This window comes from Clupea harengus, chromosome 14 (assembly GCF_900700415.2).
Source record: "Clupea harengus chromosome 14, Ch_v2.0.2, whole genome shotgun sequence".
Classification (NCBI taxonomy): Eukaryota; Metazoa; Chordata; class Actinopteri; order Clupeiformes; family Clupeidae; genus Clupea; species Clupea harengus.
The window spans coordinates 15,054,026-15,072,397 of record NC_045165.1 but is presented as its reverse complement, the minus strand read 5'-3'; the positions used below and the strand labels follow the sequence as shown (position 1 = coordinate 15,072,397).

At 44.0% G+C, this 18,372-nt stretch overlaps 1 protein-coding gene across 3 annotated transcripts in view; it reads right to left on the bottom strand.

The window, feature by feature from the left end:
- LOC105908169 (brain-enriched guanylate kinase-associated protein) overlaps nt 1-18,372 on the bottom strand; it is a 46,126-nt gene that overhangs the window by 15,834 nt on the left and 11,920 nt on the right. For 2 of the 3 annotated variants that reach the window (XM_042709713.1, XM_042709715.1), the window contains 2 exons: nt 5,556-5,717; nt 2,399-2,465 (listed from right to left, as the gene is read on the bottom strand). In XM_042709713.1, coding sequence (XP_042565647.1) covers nt 2,399-2,465; nt 5,556-5,717 — 229 coding nt within the window. Of the gene's footprint in view, nt 1-2,398; nt 2,466-5,555; nt 5,718-8,372; nt 8,540-18,372 lie in introns of all 3 variants that reach the window. The other variant, XM_042709714.1, reaches the window with a different exon arrangement.

Below are 18,372 nucleotides of genomic sequence, written 5' to 3'. Positions count from 1 at the left end.
GTTTTGTCTGGATAAGAGTTGAGGTGGATATCAGAAAGTGTTACTTATTTTCTGCTCATTCTACTATTGTTTATACCAAGGAGCTTCAAGTGTGCTAGGTTAGGTCTTGTGTTCTGTGCAAAACACACTCATCCTCTACTCCAAAGCGATGTAGCGGCTAACGTAACAAGCTTATATTTCAGCGCCAGTCTGTCAGCTGGAGTTCAAACAGGTAACTAGTAAGAAAGACTGTATTGCCAAAATGGAAGGCAATTGCTGTGCCTACCAATGCAAAAATAAACTTCTGTAAGACAGCAGCTTGACAACTATCTTCCTAGAGATCCTGAGAGAAGGAATCAGTGGATTAAGTTCATTCGTTCATTTATCACAGCTCTACGCCTACCTGTTGTATCATAAATAATTCATGAAATCTTTACCTAGCATATACATATGGGAAATAACTGTATGGCTTTATTAATTGTTTTTTGAAAAAAGGCAAGCTAGCCTGAATTTAGCAACAAAGCTAAAACTATCCAAGCCAATCTTACAGTGCTTTGCTTTGAAATGTAATCATTACACTTATATTCTCAGTAACAACAGAAAGGCTCTTTGCCGATAGGCTATAGGCTTCTCTAAGGCTAGTCTTATAAGCTCTTCAAATCAGCCACGCCCCCCCCCCCTCCAAACAATAAATGTTCTCCAGCCCCCCTACCCGCAACTTTGCTCATACAAATGTAACATAGTCATGATTTTGTGAAGGCCTGGCTGTTATCCGAAGGCTGAGAGGAGAGCAATAAAGGCAATCATCAGGAGGCTGTGAGGGACGTCAAACAAACTGTGCAGACGCGGGGCCAGTTAATGCCTCTGTTACGTCAAAAAAAAAAAACTTACACAGGTGTCTACGAGCCAAAAGTCAGAACACAGATCTCTTATTCAGTTTGATAGACATTGCATCACATTTTTAGGTTACCTCTCAACGTTGGTAACATGTCCCACATTGTACCACACAAAAGTATTATTGGGTTCTTATCCCACTTCTGACACCATTAGTAGCGAGGGGAGAGCATGGTCTACAGGGTCTACAGGGTGCCAAACATGCACTCTGACCGCAACGCCAAAGAGCCAGGCTCATTGTGCTGGCAGTCAGAGCACATACTCATCTGTAGTGACGATCACATCGTCACAGTCCCACATTTAGTCTGTTTGCATCTGGTCATCTTACCCAGCCATGTACGGTGCAAAAACTACCACTGACAAGGTAAGCAATTGCAGTCCCATATTACAGACTCTTTTATCCACAGTGCTTGGCAGTAATGTATACATTTGATCACATTTGCTCCCTGGAAGTTTAACCTATGGCCTGTGTGTTGTTAGCACCCTGCTCAATCAGGTCGGCTACTGAAAACCTTCCCTTGCTCAGCTTGAGTGAATGTGCAAAGCTCTTGAAAGGGCCTACGCAGCACTGCAGTGGAGCTGATGCTGCTGGGCCTTGTCCTTGTGCAAGCCCCCCTATCTGAATACCCTTGACAGGCACACAGAGTGCTGATCTGGGTGCAGGAGGCTTCATTTGTCTCCCTGGTTCTCCCTGAGCCCAGCAGAACTCCCCAGGACGGCTGTAAGCTCAGTGAGACAAAGTGCAAGCCCTCGCCCTGCTCCATTTAGACCTTGTGAGCTGTTTGTCCTGCTCTTAGCCTTGCCATTGGCAAAACCCCAACAGCAGGAGAAAAGCACGGGCACAATTCCAGCCAAAGATAATGATTAAACAGAGACATAAACTTAACAATACATTCTGTTCAAGAGATCGTGATCGTTCAGATTGTGGTGCAACTTAATGAAGAGCTCAGGCTATTTGGAGGCAAGCATTTAAACTCTGGATGAATTCTCAAATACTCTTTGTCACCGCCATATCATATTCTTAACAGCATTATAAGAATTTGACCCCAGCATTAAGAGCAAGGTTTCAATAGACATAGACTGCAAAGCAAATTTCCAAGGAGCTGTATACTTTCAATAGCCATAGACTCATGCTGCTGCCTGTCTTGGCCAGGTCTCCCTTGAAAAAGAGATTCTTAATCTCAATGGGTTTTCTCCTGGTTAAATAAAGGTTAAAAAATAAATTAAAAAACTCATCTAGATACTGGACATCATCAAAAATGGCAAAATGACCAGCATCATCAGTAAGACCATCCAGCCACACCACACAGCCACATCCTAGTAACTGACTTTTAACTTGAACATTCAGCAATTTAATAGTTTTATGTTCAAAAGGAGCTGTATCCTCTGCCTGGGGCTGTGCTGGGCATCACTGGAGCCGCAGCGCTAGCTACTGAACGCAGCTCTGCTGGAGCTTAAGCCTCCCTGAGCCTCCCTGCCTGCCTGCGGTTCCCTTCTGGAGGTAAAGCGTAATCAGGCCTCTCACCGTGCCGCGGACCTTCTCCTCCAGGTCCTGGTTGATGCGCTGTAAGGCTGCATAGCTGCTCTGGATCCTATGGAGAGAAGATCAGCGAGTAATGAGACTTTGTTTGTCCTGTGTGAGACTGTGGGGATGAAGGCTTTGTGTACTGTGTAGCTGTAATGATGGAGGTGCAGAAAGGTGTGCTCGCGGTGATGATGTGCGCTGCCCGTCAGTCAGATGGCTCAGTGAACCAGACTAGGCTTGTGCACTGACAGCAAATTGTTTGTGTTAAGTTCTCTTCCACTCTATCCATATTGATGTGGAGTATGTTTCCGTCATCCATTCATAACTAATAAAAGTAACTCAAAATAGTAACATACAGTATATTAAGAGTTTATTAGCTTAATTATCTCACAGCACCGACAGAGCATCAGTATCTGTGGCAGGCTCAAAACTTTTTAGTTTTTTTGATAACGCAGGAAACAAACAGGAGTTCGTATAGAATTAGCAGGGGTTCAAATTAAGAGTCCTATAAGTGTATTTCCCCTTAGCTTACATAAGACATAGAATGTGCATAATTGAAACAAATAAGAATACAAACCAGCCACACAAAAAAATATAAATAATAATATAATACAAAAAACAATGGATGAGAACACATAACTCAACAGTTTGCTAGTAAAAGTTCAAACATTAAACATTAAAAGCAGCTTCAGCTGCTGTGACAGATTTGAGGTCAATGCGTGGAGGGTTTTAAAGCATGCTTGTCTTAAGTATGATGTAGCTAGCTTAATCAAAATCAGGCTGATGGTACCACAATGAGAGCAGAGAGAGAGAAACAGATAGAGAGAGAGAGAGAGAGAGGGGGAGGGAGAGAGAGAGAGAGGGAGAGAGAGATCAAAGCCAGAAGAAATTATTTCTTTGGTGTTCACAGGGTACTTTCAGAGATGTATAATCAAACTCTGCATGGAGTAATTCATGACGCGTGAACGAGATGAGTTTGGCACTGCTTCATCAAGCCTCTTAAAGACTAATTTGAAGACCAAACAATATCTCTTTCTACTGGGATTCCAGCATGTTAGAGCACTTAATATATCAAATCCCCATTTACACAGTTCCTTCAGTTTTTCAGAGGAAATAATGGCAATGTGTGTATGTCTTTAAGTTTTTAAGTAGTGATTCTTTGCACATTGCTACTGTTCTGGTTTGACAGAGGTTTCTGTGCATGACTTCCCAACGTGTGTGGCACAGTCAGACAATTCACAACCAGTTGAATATCTGCAGTGTGCTGTTGCAAATATTCCTCTATTCTCTGTGTAGGAACTTGGCAACTAAACATGCAGTATAAAAAAAATGAGGCAATTTCCCAAACAATGTATCTGTGATGAATTAGAGGCACGAGAAGAAATGCGAGAGAATTCATTGCATGTAAATCGCACTTATAGGTTTGCCTCTGATTGTCCCTTGAGCCGTGCAATTTCCCTCTGTAAAAGCCCCTATTCTGTCAGATTGATTGACAGGCCAGGCAAAGTGATGAAGAGGACATGGTGAGATTCTGATGCTTTATATCAGCAATTACTCCAGGCCCTACATGCATTTTTTTCACACTTAAAAATAAGAATGTTAGCTGAACCAAATTTTCAAAACGCTGTCTCTTGGAATTGTGGAGTCTGTGAAAGTTGAATCTTGAATGTTGCCGCGGGCTGCGTGACCCAGAAAGCAGTTGAATGGCGAATTAAAGAGTGGGGAGGAAAAAAAGCAGCTTTTTATGCTTGGTATCAAAGCGTCCTGATGAAAATAATGAAAAGGCCTATTCTGACTGGCCTGGCTTCCTGGGTACTCCTTCAAGGCTGACAAATTAGCATTCGCAAAGGCCAAACGTTTGTCTTCTGAATGCAGTTTAGCCACCTGTCCATTCAAAGGTCCATAGAGGGGATATTTGGCAGAGAGAACCACCACTGAGCTCCATATGAACAGACATGTTAACAGAAGCTTCGCTGTTGCTTGGTTTATTATTTTTTATCATTATTTTTTTTTTTACTTACAAAAAAGATAAGTATTCTCATAAATGATACTGTTAAATCCAAATGAATAGGAGTTCCTTAAGGATAACAGACGTAGCTGCTCTGATGGGAACCAGTGGCCTGTAGTTGGTATGTTGTTGATGTCTGACCCACAGCAGCCCTGACTGACCATTTCATAGTAACAGCTGTGTAGAGGTTGATGCAACTGTGATGACACTTTATGTGATGTGATGAATCAACACAACAACAGCACTGGCATGATCCAGGGTAAACCAGACAGACATGCAACGCTGTACAACATTCATGTTTCTGCCTGTCTCCGTGAAATTGGATTTCCCTGTAGGTTACAATTCTGAAGCAAAGCTAACAAACACTGATAATTGGTGTGGCTTTCTTATCCTTTAGCAATGTCCTTAATGAGCACTAACAACTCATAATTGTACAAGTCAATCAAATGTTCTTTTAGGAGGCTCTGATTAGTTTAACCAGGTATGTTTGTAGAGAATTGAAACCGAACCATGGCCTAGTGCCAGAACACCTGTGCGCTGTGTGTTCTCTCATGCTGAGGTCAAAGCATAAACAAACATTTGACAAAAACATAAAATCATTTCAAGCCCGGCATACTGAAAAGTATATTTTTTTAAGGTTTAGTGCTGGACTATCATGTTAACCCTTATTCACAGGAATGTATCAGTTTAGGGGTTGAGTAGGAAAGTAAGACAGAGCAGTACTCAAGGGAGGAGGGATTCTATGTATGGCATTCTATGTCAATTTAATTTATTATCCTGAAATAAAAGCAATAGCTGTATAGTACTGGTACTTTTTAAATAGAGCTTTTGTCTTCTTTTGCATTTAATACAAGACAACATTTTCGTGTAATGAAAAGATTGTCGGTTTTGGTCTGTCTGAGTGTCATCATATGTGTACCGGTTGGGCAATGCCATTTTATGTACCAAACAGTTTATTTTCAATTCAGTGTGAATTAGCATAGACATATTTCTGTCCATGCCATCTTGCACATTTAATGCAATACAAAATGTCTCATATGATACAGCCTATGCCTTCTTCCGTATTTAATGCAATACACCGTTCTCATATGAGTAACAGATTGTCTCTCTGTTTTAGGGTGCTGTGCTGATCCTGTTGGGCCTCCTCACCTGCGGAGTTTGTCTGTGAATTTCTCCAGCTCCTCCTGGGCGCGGCGCAGCTCCGTCTCCAGGTACTGGCGGGTGGAGTCGAACTCCGTCTCCAGCTGCTCCAGCTTGTGGGTGGTGTAGTTGAGACGCTTGCGCAGGTCCTCCTTCTGCTCGTGCAGAGAGCTGGGCGGCCAGAGAGGAGAAACAAGGATACCGCATTAGGCTAGATAGGGCCTCTCTCTGGCACGAAGGGCCTAACATGTGGATTGATGAGGTTCCTAATGGTCACACACGGTGAAGGAGTGGAGCTACTGTCTGGGTTTTCAGAAGTGTATACTCCAGTGTCAGACCAAACGTAGGGCCTGAGACCACACACACACACACACACACGTTTTCTTGAATTGGTCCTCCTCACATTCTCCTTTGTGAGGTGGTATGGGTCACTTAACTTCAAAAATAGAAACAGATTGCAGTCTTGTCTCAGTATAAGTGTGCAGCAAAATTGCAGGTATGATCGTGAACGACTTCTCATCTGTACAAGGTCAGCTGTGAGGAGGGCCCTATCAATCCTGGCTGATCCTAGCCACCCCCTGTTCAAGGGGTTCAAGCTGTTTCCGTCTGGACTTTAATTTACCAACATGCAGGACAAACAGATTTAAAAACGTATTTGTCCAATTGCCATTGGTCATTTAACTCTTTTTATGTTGTAGTCATTGTACACTGGTTTTTTTTGTTAACCCGGTGGGATTTTTATATAGTATTTATAGTCCATTTATTATCTGTCTGATGTTTGCGTGGATGCTGCTGACTGTACAACAAATTGCCCCTCGGGGATAAAAAAAGATCCTTGACCTTGACACACACCAGCTCACACAAAAGTTTTATGTGTACATCAATGCATTAACCTTCCATATAAGGGGCTCAAAGACAACAACGAGGTTACTTAGTGACTTGCATAAATCATACACAAATGGAAAGAACATTTGTTTTCCTAAAAGTCTTGGATAATAGGGTCACAAGACTACCTCTAAGAGGCTTAAGCCCTATAGTGATTTGGTAGATATGCCGATACATTTTATAGAAATTGGTGGCATTTGACAGCATTTGATTGATAACATGGAGAACCTCGCCTGATGTGGCGGCATGACGGAATAATAATGACCAGTGCGTGATCCAAGGGGCGCCGCCAGCCTTACCACAGAAGGGGCTCAGGGGGGTGGAAGGGGATATGAATGAGAGATGAGAGATCACACACACACACACACACACACACACACACACACACACACACACATTCACACATACACACACACACACAGACACAGACACAGAGTGAGCCAGGCCAATGCTGCTAAGCCAGGTTAGACTCACAGGGCCCATATTGACGGACGTGGGTGGAATTTAACGATTTTCCATCCGCTGGTAGAGAACAGGGCCTCGCTCCCAGCGCTGTGCTGTTATGGAGTGTATGTATGGGAGGCTACCACTCCTGCTGTCTCTGTGTGTGCAGACATGGACTGAGAGCCACTGAGCCAAATGGATTCTGGAAGGGGGTCGGATTCTGGTGTAGCGCTCGTGCTTTTGTCTCTCTCTGAAAAACTCTCCGATTTCTCTCGGAGAAACTTTGTTTAGCTTGTGTATATGATAAAAAAATAGAGAGAGACAGAGAGTGAGAACGAGAGAGAGAGACAGAGAGAGAGAACGAGAGAGAGAGAGAAATATGGAGAAGTAACAATGCACAGAAGGAAGGTGCTCGGGTGCCTCTGTGAAGGTGTGGACATTGGGTTGGTGAGACCATGATAGGTTTTCTCAGAGAGGCAGCATCCCCCCCCCCCCCCCCCCCCGCCCCACCCCCATCCCGATCGCCCCCACCCCCTCCACAGTCACATCCATCCTAATCCATTTCCCCACCTAAAATAGCAGCTCAACAGTATGAGATGATGTGACCTTCCTTCCCATTTCCCCTCGTAAATGACAGTATATGAGATGATGCGATGACTTCCCGCACAGGTGGGTATTTTCTGTGAGCGACAGCCTCAGGGGTAGAGTGGGGGGGGGGGGGCACACATTTATTTGGATTCATACACCATGCCAGCATTATCCCACACCAAGCAGAATGCCTCAACAATTTATCAAACTTGTCTGAAGTGTCTGCCATGGAACTCAGGTGAGTGGCGGTGACAGCGGCGGTGGTGCCGGCGATGGTCTCCTCCTCCGGATCAGTGCCAACAGCTGTCAGTTGTTCTCCGAGACTCCGAGGCTTGCGAGACTGGATTACAATGGACTGAGACGCGCCGCGTTTGATCCCCGCCGCGGCATTTGCAGTGACAGTTAGACTTATTAACGTCTCTATTGTGGAGCATCATCACAGGCTCCCTCATTATCATAAAAGGTGATTTATTAGCCCCGTAGCGTAGCAGACATTGAGCGATGGCAGAAAGGAATTACATTAGGAGTGACACATGCTTCGCGGACGACACTCAATTTCCCTGATGCTCCAGTGATGGACTGGTAATTTCCCGCAAAATATAGGTTATGTCGGTTGCATCAGCCCCTTCACTGCAGCTGTGATGAAATTATGTAGCTCTTGGGATCAGCGCAGATAGGAATCATGAAATCATAAGGTGGCTAGTTGGAGGGGATGGCAATTTGGTGGTCGGGGGTGATGGCTGAAACCTGTCATTTAGCAGGGATGACATTTAGATGATATGGAGGAGTTGGGCGCAGCAATAAGAGATGATGTTGACCGTTAAAATGAATGGCGGCGGCGGGTGGAGAATCGATGAAAAATCTGGTGACCTTTTTTTTTTCTGGCTCTTCTCCAGCGCCCGGCCTTACCTTCGTTTCTGGTGCTTAGAACCATTCCGTGTGGACTTGATCGCCGTTTTCCCAATATATATCTTTTTCATGTTTTTGTTCTCTTTGCGTCCGCAGGTGGTGTGTGTGTGTGATCTTGGCGATGAGGGACGCCGCAGTCTGGTGTCTTTATAGGACCTACGTTTTCCCTGTGGAAGCAGAAAGGAGTTGTCTATCTGTCTTGATCCTGCCAACAGAGCACAGTCATAGCGTTTGCAGTCACAGAGACAATTAAAGTAGAGTAGAGGGCAGATTTACAGGCTTCAGTATCTCCATACAGCCCTGTAGTCTGTCTCTGCTCAGAGGTTTTTCTTCAAAGAATCCAAGAAATCCAAGCTCATGAAATCAATCCCATACCCTTTCAGAAAACCAGATATATACACCCACATGCCGTCTAGATTGACTGCATACTGTAATCCTGCTAAATCCCTGTTTACCTTTACACCTGGTTTACGTCCTCCCAAAATTAAACGTGCACACACACACACACGCATGCACACGCACACGCACACACACACACACACACACACACACACACACACACACACACACACACACACACACACACATACACACACACACACACACACACACACACACACACATACACACACACACACCTTTCAAGGTTAGAGCATCCTATCCCATCTTAAAGTGAACAAAGAAAAGATGCTCCATAGCATAAAATCTTCACAAAGACTCCTTTGTCTTCTATAATAACCTTTGCAAGTCATATTTGCACACAAACAGGCCTCTGTAGCGGATTGATTAAATAACCACACGTGTTAATCCTTCCTAAAGCTCAGCCTCACAGTATCCTGCTCTTGGTGCCGATGGAGTGTCGATTCATCAGCTTCAATCTTCCCTGACATTGATCGTGATCAGTGCAGGGGCTTGGTTGAGAAATATTGCCGCTAATCTGGATACTGTTCTCTCAGGAATACCCTCACGGGGAAGGGGTCTGAATGAAGGATTTTATTTGGTTGTGTCTTTCACTCTTAGATGTTTTCGCCGTGACAGCATGCTGGCCCTGAGCACCAGTACAATAGACTCCACAGATTGCATGGTGTCCACACATTTCTCTCACTCACAGCAGCTTCAGTAGAAGTAGAGAGGACGAGACAATGGTTAGGAATCTTCCATTAGCCATTTCGCAGAGAGACGGGAGAAACAGAATGTATTTCCTGTCAGAACATATTCGCCATCAGTCAATTTATGAACAGACTTGTAGACTTAATGTGCCCTCAGACATTTTCAATGAAAGTCTGTTGCACTCTTCATTTTTGGGGAATGAGAACTGAAACCGACCGAAGGTCCTGTTAAAACGGTCTCACTCCAAATTATTTGCTTTGCCCTTTGCAACACCTTGCTCATACAGATAACCACATTTCAAAGCAGTCGAATGCAAGGACTATCCACACCAGCGCTGCTGCCATTCAGCCCTATTCCCTGGCTATGCAGTGTCTACCACCTGTCAACATCTAAACCGCCGTGGCAGCAGGACAGACAGCTTAAAGATGCTGCTAGCACCACCAAATTGGCTGAATATATCGATGATGGTGATCCTACTGGTCTTGTCTATTTCAGACATGTTTGAATTCCTGTCTACTGTTTTTATCCCGTTTCCGCTTCAAGCCTAAATGACTAATCTCCTGTAATGACTTAAAATGGCAGTTGTGTGTGTGTGTGCGTGTCTGTCTATTTCTCTCTCTCTCTCTCTCTGTGTGTGTCTGTGTCTGTGTGTGTGTGTGTGTGTGTGTGTGTGTGTGTGAGTGTGTGTGTGTGTGTGTGTGTGTGTGTGTGTGTGTGTGTGTGTGTGTGTGTGTGTGTGTGTGTGTGTGTGTGTGAAAACTCTGCATTGAGCAGCTACTGATCCATTCTGAGAGGAGATTATATGCTTTTGCATAGGTGATATTAGGAGGGAGGTAGTGTGGCATAATGCATAACTAGTCAAAGAGTCATAAAAGAAAAAAAGATCATGAACCCATCAGCATAAATGCAAATATTTGGACTGATTTGACACTGAATGATGCAATTCATGATGCGTTTGGTAATGCACAGTTGCACAGAATTTGGTCTGGGCTGGTTATTTGATATGTTCTCACTGAAATGAATCTGTCAGTACCTTTGTGTTTGGGATTGTTCTGAGACAAACTCAATGAGTTGTGTTTGTGTGTTATATTATATATATTAAACTCAATGAGTTTGTCTCAAGTCTGGAGAGGAAGTGTTAGTGTGTGCGCCTGAAGCATCACGCTTACGAACCGATTGAACTCTTCATACACTGAATATTTCAAACTGTTGGTCACATAACATCACCTCTCCACAGACAAGCCTTAACACATACTCCGACACATACTTGAGCGTGTGACCAAGTGGCGGCTAGTATGGTAAGCCTGTGAAGCCAGCAGCCTGCTCCCAAATATGAAAGTATGACAGTGCCTGTTCCCACAGTTCCCACAAACACATTGATATGCAGTGTGTAAAAAAAGAGATTTCTGGTGGACCAGCTGTCTGGCTTTAACTACACCGACCTGCACTAAAGGCTACAGTAGTCCTTCAAGGGCTTTACACTTTTATACCAAAACCAGGAACTTTTAAAAGTGAAAAGTATGTATTTGTAGGGGTAGGTAGACTACTACATGCCAACAAATCAAGGAGAAATTATGAGACTCTATTCACAAAGTAAGGCAAGCACATATATTATGGTGGGATCACACTGACCAGTGATAGTACAATCAGAAGCAGGATAATTTATTTTGTTTGGTATAGTTCGGCGGCAGATCAGTTGACACGTTACTATTACACCGGAGACATGGGAGCAGAGGGTTGATTTGAGTTTGTAGCGAAGGGAGAGCAGGGTCACTCTACCCCGACTCGAACCCAGGTCTACAGGGTGCCAAACATGCCCTCTGACCGCCACACCAAAGAGCCCGGCTCAATGGCATGGCAGCCAGAGAGCATATTCAACCGTAGGGACGATCACATCGTCACAGAGTTCAATTTTGTAATAAACTACAGTCAAGACGAATGCCAAGTATACTATGAAGAGTGCATTGTAAATATAGTTATACCGAGAGTAACAGGAGCTAAAATAGACACATTTATAACAAAACAAAAAATATATATATACTGGGATACTGGGAACAGACAGAGGAAGGTGAGAAGGCTGACACTGTAATAGGAGGTAATGGTGGCCCATGATGAAGAGCTAGACAGTCATTTTCTGGGTCTGAAGCTGAATGAGGGGACCTTTTTGTCTCGCTTTTTTCATCCTTGTTGTCATCCTTTCTCCCTGTTCCTCTTGGACTCGTTCACCTTTGTTCCCTTTCCCTCTTTCTGTTCCTTTTTGCTATCTCTCTCGCTGTCTTCATGTCTATGTTTATCTCCTCCTTCTACTCCTTCTCTCTTTTATTTATTTTCTCACCTTCCTCTTTTTACCCCCACCCCCCTTCCCTCTCTCTCTCTTTCTCTCTCCCCCCCTCTCTCTTTGGCACACACTCCCCAACCCCCAACTTTAACAGAACTGTATTCTTATTCATCCCCTATATTGTCTCCAGAACATCACACAGGCTTAGGTATTGTGCAGTGCATCACATGTGCTTGCCATCCCATTGCTCAACTCAGACACAAACACCCACCAGTCCATTAAAGGGCGTGATGCTTGTTTCACTCTCCCCAGATCACAGCCGACTCTGGAACGGACTGGGCCCAGAGCTGGGCCAGAGCTGGGCCACAGTGGGCTACTGTGTGGCTCCCTGCCTGAGGCGGCTGGATGAATAGGTTTCTGTTGATGTATGTGACTATGAGGACGTGCACAGTAATGAAAACCCCTCTGACCACAGAACACAATAAAGTTCTCGCTAAATGAATGTCTTATCCTGGAGCCGTGTAAAAAAGGTCTCTCTCTCTCTCCTTCTCTCTCTCGCTCTCTCTCACACACACGTACACTCTCACTTTCTCAAACTAACTCTCTCTCTTTTCTCTCTCTCTATCTATCTCTCCCTCTCTCCTCTGTCGCATTGTAATAATGTCTCCATTCAAGCCCATTACGGACCCAGCAGTTGCTCTGTGCGGTGGTGATGGGTAAACAAAACTACTCGACTTAATGTCGCTGGTTTTGTGTTGGGCAGTCGCTGTGTTGCAGGCAGTCATTACCCAGGACATTATTCCTCAGACGGACTAAATTATAAATGAAGTCGTTCTGCCTCTGCCTCTCACCTCCGTCTTGCCGTTCATGGCTGTGGGTTTAATTAATGCCGGAGATCTTTTATTTGGTGCTAAACAGGTGCTAAAGGTCAAGCAGATGGATCAGCCCTCTGAAAGCCACTGTTCCACCACCCCACAGGAGAGAAGTCATTTGGGGGAGTGATAAATAATGGTGAGATGCAGAGAATGCACACACTCACACACACACACAGATACACACAGAGCCATGCTCTCTCTCACACACACACACATACACTCACACACACACACCTCCTAAGACACATTACCCAGTTGCCATAATGAGAAATGCTAAAATTTTAATGAACGGAAAACAATTGCTCTTCTGGAGGCGGTGGGGCATGCTGATTCGCTGGCAGTCAGCGATCTGGCAGATAAAAGACATCACTCCAAAACTTTCCCCCTATTTTACACACGCACACTCAGCAGCTTCGCTGCACGGGTCTTGTGAAGAAGCGCGGCGGCGCTGATTGCTACGCTTAGCAAGCAAGCAACTCTGGAGCCGATCTGGCCCAGTTCTGACCCAAACTAACTCTGACCGGACAAGGCAAACATTTGCGTTTTTCATCTGCTTTGAGTCCACTGCGAACGTTCTTGAACACACAGAAATTGTCTGAGGAGGAAGTTCCTCTGCGAGCAAACAAGGACACTGGACTAAGGGTTACCATTTAGATCAAACAATTTGGAATGTTTACACAAAAACATTGAAATTTAAAAGATTCAAGATAGTACGCCTTGAATGTTGCCTCTGTTTGCCGAAATCTGAACACACCTCTGATTCTTACGAGTCATAGCAAGATGATGATTGTTGTGGTGGTAGTCAACAACCATCATCCAGACCAAACAAATCATTAGTCTGAGAGAGAAGATGAGAGGAAATGTATTTACTTTATTGCAACCTTGATTGTGGTTCTCAACACTTCTCTTGACGTCATTTTAAAATACTATTCAAGACCAAAATCAATCAGAATGATCCCTCTTTAAATTATGTAAATTCTCAGACGATTCATACAAATTTCAGATTCCAAGGTGAAAAATGCTAAAATGAATGAAATTGGGGATCAATTTCAGACATGGACAACAGACAAGAAGTGCTAAGAAGAGTTTAGTTGCTGGTCCATCCATTATAATTATAGGAGACATTGACTTTCTTTAAAAGTTTAGGAATTTCCTTTAGACATTCAGAATGAATAATGTAATATTCTCCTGCCAGAGTTCTGAGTTTTGACTGTCTGTGGATTGGAGAGCAGCCATGTAGGTACAAGAGGCAATATAGTGTCCAGGATAGGCACTTTCCGACCCAGAAAGAGGCAATTCGCTCAATTTCATTCTGGTGACTCACCAATCTCTGTGCCCAACTGGATCTCACCAGCAAGGCGTCACATGGAGAAATGAAGTTGGCCCTGTACAAGGAAACCATTTCTCCTTCACACTCCTTTTCTCTCATTGCCACTCTCTCCTGTCTGAGCAGGTGTCCCTATCTCCTCTCCCACTAATGAGATTACTTAATCTCTCTCTCTCTCTCTCTCTCTCTCTCTTACACACACAGCTACTCCAACACACATACACTACATGGGCCCCCACACACAGAAATGCACAAACACATACACACATAGCAACACACACACACACACACACACACACACACACACACACACACACACACACACACACACACACACACACACACACACACAAAAACACATACACACACAAACACATACACACATAACAACACACACACACACACACCAGCTGCTGAAGCTGCTGTCACCCATGAGCAAAACTCATCGTCCCTCAATTTGTGCTGTGCCTTCGGAGTCTGAGTTTGACTTCAGCTCCAGAGCCCCCCCCCCGCCTTGTCAGAAGCTTCAGCTCAGGTGCCAGTTTTCCAGCAGACTAAGCAATGGCAGAATTTACATTTTTTTTCTCCAGGGCCTGTCTCCATATGGCCTTAAGTGCAGCGCAGAGCCAAGCAAGATGGCAGTGTGAAACGCATTATGTTTACTGGTGGATTGTCGGGAAAACAAAACCCTTAATGAGACTTTTTTTTGCCTTTATTTAGACAGGACAGTGAAGATAGATGGGAAATCAATGGGAGAGAGATAGAGACTGGGCACAGGAGGAGGGCTGCGGGCTGGAGTCGAACCCAGGTCCCCCTGAGCACCCATGCTTGGTTGGTATGCTACCTGTGCCATGCCCCCCTACCATGAGAGGTTTCTTAGTGGATCCGTTGTTTCAGCATCTGTTTCTTTGAGGATGACTTTTTCAGTCTTTTTAGATCAGAAACTGATCCTTTTCTCCCTGTTTCTTCAACAAAATTAGACTCAGAAGTGACACCGAGATCATAATTATAGTGTAATTTCCCAAGCAATTACACCGTATTTGCCAAGAGCACATTTGGTTCTTAGAAACACACCTAGCCCAGGAGAAGTTTGAAGGATTAATTTCCTTCTTCCCCAAACATCAGTGAGAACCAAAATGAGACCAAAATGAAAAACAAAATAAAGAGAAGAGTACAAACAAGGATGATCCTTCACATTCATTACCCAAATCAAATTAAAGGATGCTTTGAGCTGTGTGGCAACCTTGGCAGCGGTAGCACACACCGCCACCTCTTCGGTATTGATTCCTGTTCTGGCAAATGGAGCTCCTAATATCGCAATTCTCTAGCCTGCAGTCTCATGCTCGCTCTGCCTTCACAATAGCAGTGCAGATTATAAATTAAAAGAAAAAAGAGAGGAAAAAGGAGACGAAATGTTAAGTTTTATACTGCTTGTAAAGCTGAAAATGGGAATGTTTATTAGATCCTGTCTGTGAGAGGAAGTGTAAGAGATCCACTCACAAATATCACCATCATTAGTTATCATAGTTCATTGGAGGACTTTTAAAGTCACAGTATGCAGGAATTTACTACTGTTTTAATAAGCTTATCATGTTCAAATTAATTTAGATAGAATATGGCCATGTGAAAGATAGATATGCACACCTGTTGTTCCCACTAACAAGCAATGCACTGTGTGGCTCTGTGGTCTGAATCCGAAACCCAATGGAAATGTAAGAAAAGCCCTAGAAGGATGAGACTAGAGCCAACTGTGCTGTTGTTGGTATTTGCATGCCTTTCAGCTAGCTCACTGGCTAGTTTGACACCAGAGCCCTTCTGCGGTTTTAACCCGACCCATGCTTGGTTGGTATGCTAACACATGTGCCACAGCTCCCCATCATTAGAGTATTTTAGGCGATTCCTTGTTTCAGCACCCAGGACTTTTTTTCATGCCCTGGACAGAATTCTGTACCCACCTCTCTTCAGATCAGAAACTGATCATTTTCTCCCTGTTCCTTCAGCAAAATGTGACAGGAGATCATAATTACAGTGTAATTTCCCAAGCAATTACACTGTATTTGCCAAGAGCATATTTTGTTCCAATAAACACCTAACCCAGGAGAAGGTTCCTTCCTCCCCAGACATCAGTGAGACCAAAAATAAAAAATAAAGGGAAGAGTACAAACAAGGATGATTCTTCGCTCATATTCATTACCCAAAACAAATTAAAGGATGCTTTGAGCTGTATGACAACCTTGGCAGCGGCAGCACACACCACCACCTCTTTGGTATTGATTCCTGTTCTGGCAAAGGAGCTCCTAATATCGCAATTCTCTAGCCTGCAGTCTCATGCTCGCTCTGCCTTCACAATAGCAGCACAGATTAGAAGGTGAAAAAAAAGGGGGAAAAAAGACAAAAAGGAGACGAAATCTTAAGACATGTTTTGTACTGCTTGTAAAGCTGAAAATGGGAATGTTTATCAGATCCTGTCTGTGAGAAGGATCATGGGAGATCCACAAATATCACAAAACATTGTTTCATGGGAGAACTTTGAATTCACGGGCGGACAGGCTGCCGGGAGCACCAGGACATGTGCTGGTGACCTGAGGGTCGTTTTGGCCTGCCGTGAACAGTCAACCTGACCAGCGATAGTATGGGCCGTTTGAAGAAAAGCAAAGGCGGAGCATACAGGGAGAGAATAAAGAGGAGAAAGCCCTTCGCCCCAAATGCTGCTAAATGCTGCAAAATAAGCTACATGCGCGCCAGCAAGGGACCAGGTCTTATGTCTTTGTGGAGGAATTATATTATAGCATTGAGTACAACACAGCGATCATAGCGGTAATATGCTTCAACTAGTAAAGCTAGGGAAAGTGTACACACTGTAGCCTACAGCGAAAGAGGCTATACAATAACGGAACCATAATACAACCATGAATGTAATACAGTAGCCTGTGTTACACAGCCAATGATAAAGATCATTAGCAACGTCTGCATGTTACCACAATGATGTATTACACGAATGAAAACGAGTATGATAGTAGTTTTCTGATCTTTATATTTTTTTATTATCTTATTGATACGGTGTGCTTTTAAATTGCTGTCTTTTTTATTGTTGTTGTTTTTGTGTGGACTCCAGGAAGACTAGTGACCATTTTGTGGAAGCTAATGGAGATCCAAATAAAGAATGAATGCTTGAAGTTTTAAGAAAGCATGTTGCACAATACTAGAACATGGCAATCTAACACAATCATGTAAAATATTATTGTTTCTCAGAGATTTCTCACTATTTTTCTAGTGCCAAATTTGACCAGAAAGTCAATTTTCAGATTGATGCTACTTGTTGGGCAGTCGCGAATTTAGTTTCCTCCCAGATAAACAGTGGCCGGATTTTTAATTAGTCTTGTTACATCAACAAATAGGCTTAGCCTACAAAATTAGCAGGCTGAACAGGGTGGCCTGGGATGGAATCAAATTCCTGGCCTGAATCTTCGTTTCAGTCTACCCCTGCAAGGAATGTCCTACTTTTTTAGGTATGTTTTTTTTAGGCAACAACATCATCTTCAAATCCAATTTAGATGGGCATGTGAAGAACATATGTGCACACCTGTTGTTCCCACTAACCGCCCAAGTGATGCACTATGTGGCTCTGTGGTCCTAACAGGAACCCAGTTCAGGTCAGAGAGAGACATATTAAGGCTTCTTTATATGTTCAATTAGCATACTGTTTGCTCTCTGATGGGATGGTGCAACACTGGCGTAAAAATATTCTCAATTCTGCTGCAATCTCACTTAAGCATCTCTCTGGCATTGGTTACATCCCCATGGCGACCTGTCAGAGCTGGTTAAAATCCTCACTGAGTAAAACTCCTCACGGAAAACACAACAGCAGCAGAAGACATTACGGCTCTTGCCAGTGTGTGCCTGTTGCAGTAAACAGCAGGCAGATGAAATGGAGGGAGAAGGTGAAGGGGGAGCTTGATTCGAGGAGCCAAGGCTTTACCCTCAAGGCGACAGAGGAGAAGACGCAGACCTGGGATCAGATCCAAGAAGAGCATTAGTTTCAGCAGAGCCCTGCGAGGCCCGGCTCTCTCGCTTGTGCGGCTGCGCTGGGTGGGGAAATTTAAGGGCTGGGTTGGGCTGAGATGCAACCCGGATCAGCCGGAGAATGAGCGATTAGAATAACACCATCCTCCAGTGCTTGTTTGGTGTCTGCTGCTTGGTTTGGTGTCTGCCTGGTTGGCTTGTGGTCCAGAAATGGTCTGCTGGTCGTCCCCAGCAGCTGCAACAGCAGCAGGAAGACCAAGTGGGGATCAATTAAATTTCAGTTGTGATTGATTTATAATCAATTTTTATTTATAACAGTAGAAATTGTCTCCAAAGTATGGACCGGGAGTCTGCCAAAGTGCAGTAAATCCCAGACTCCAGCTCTGC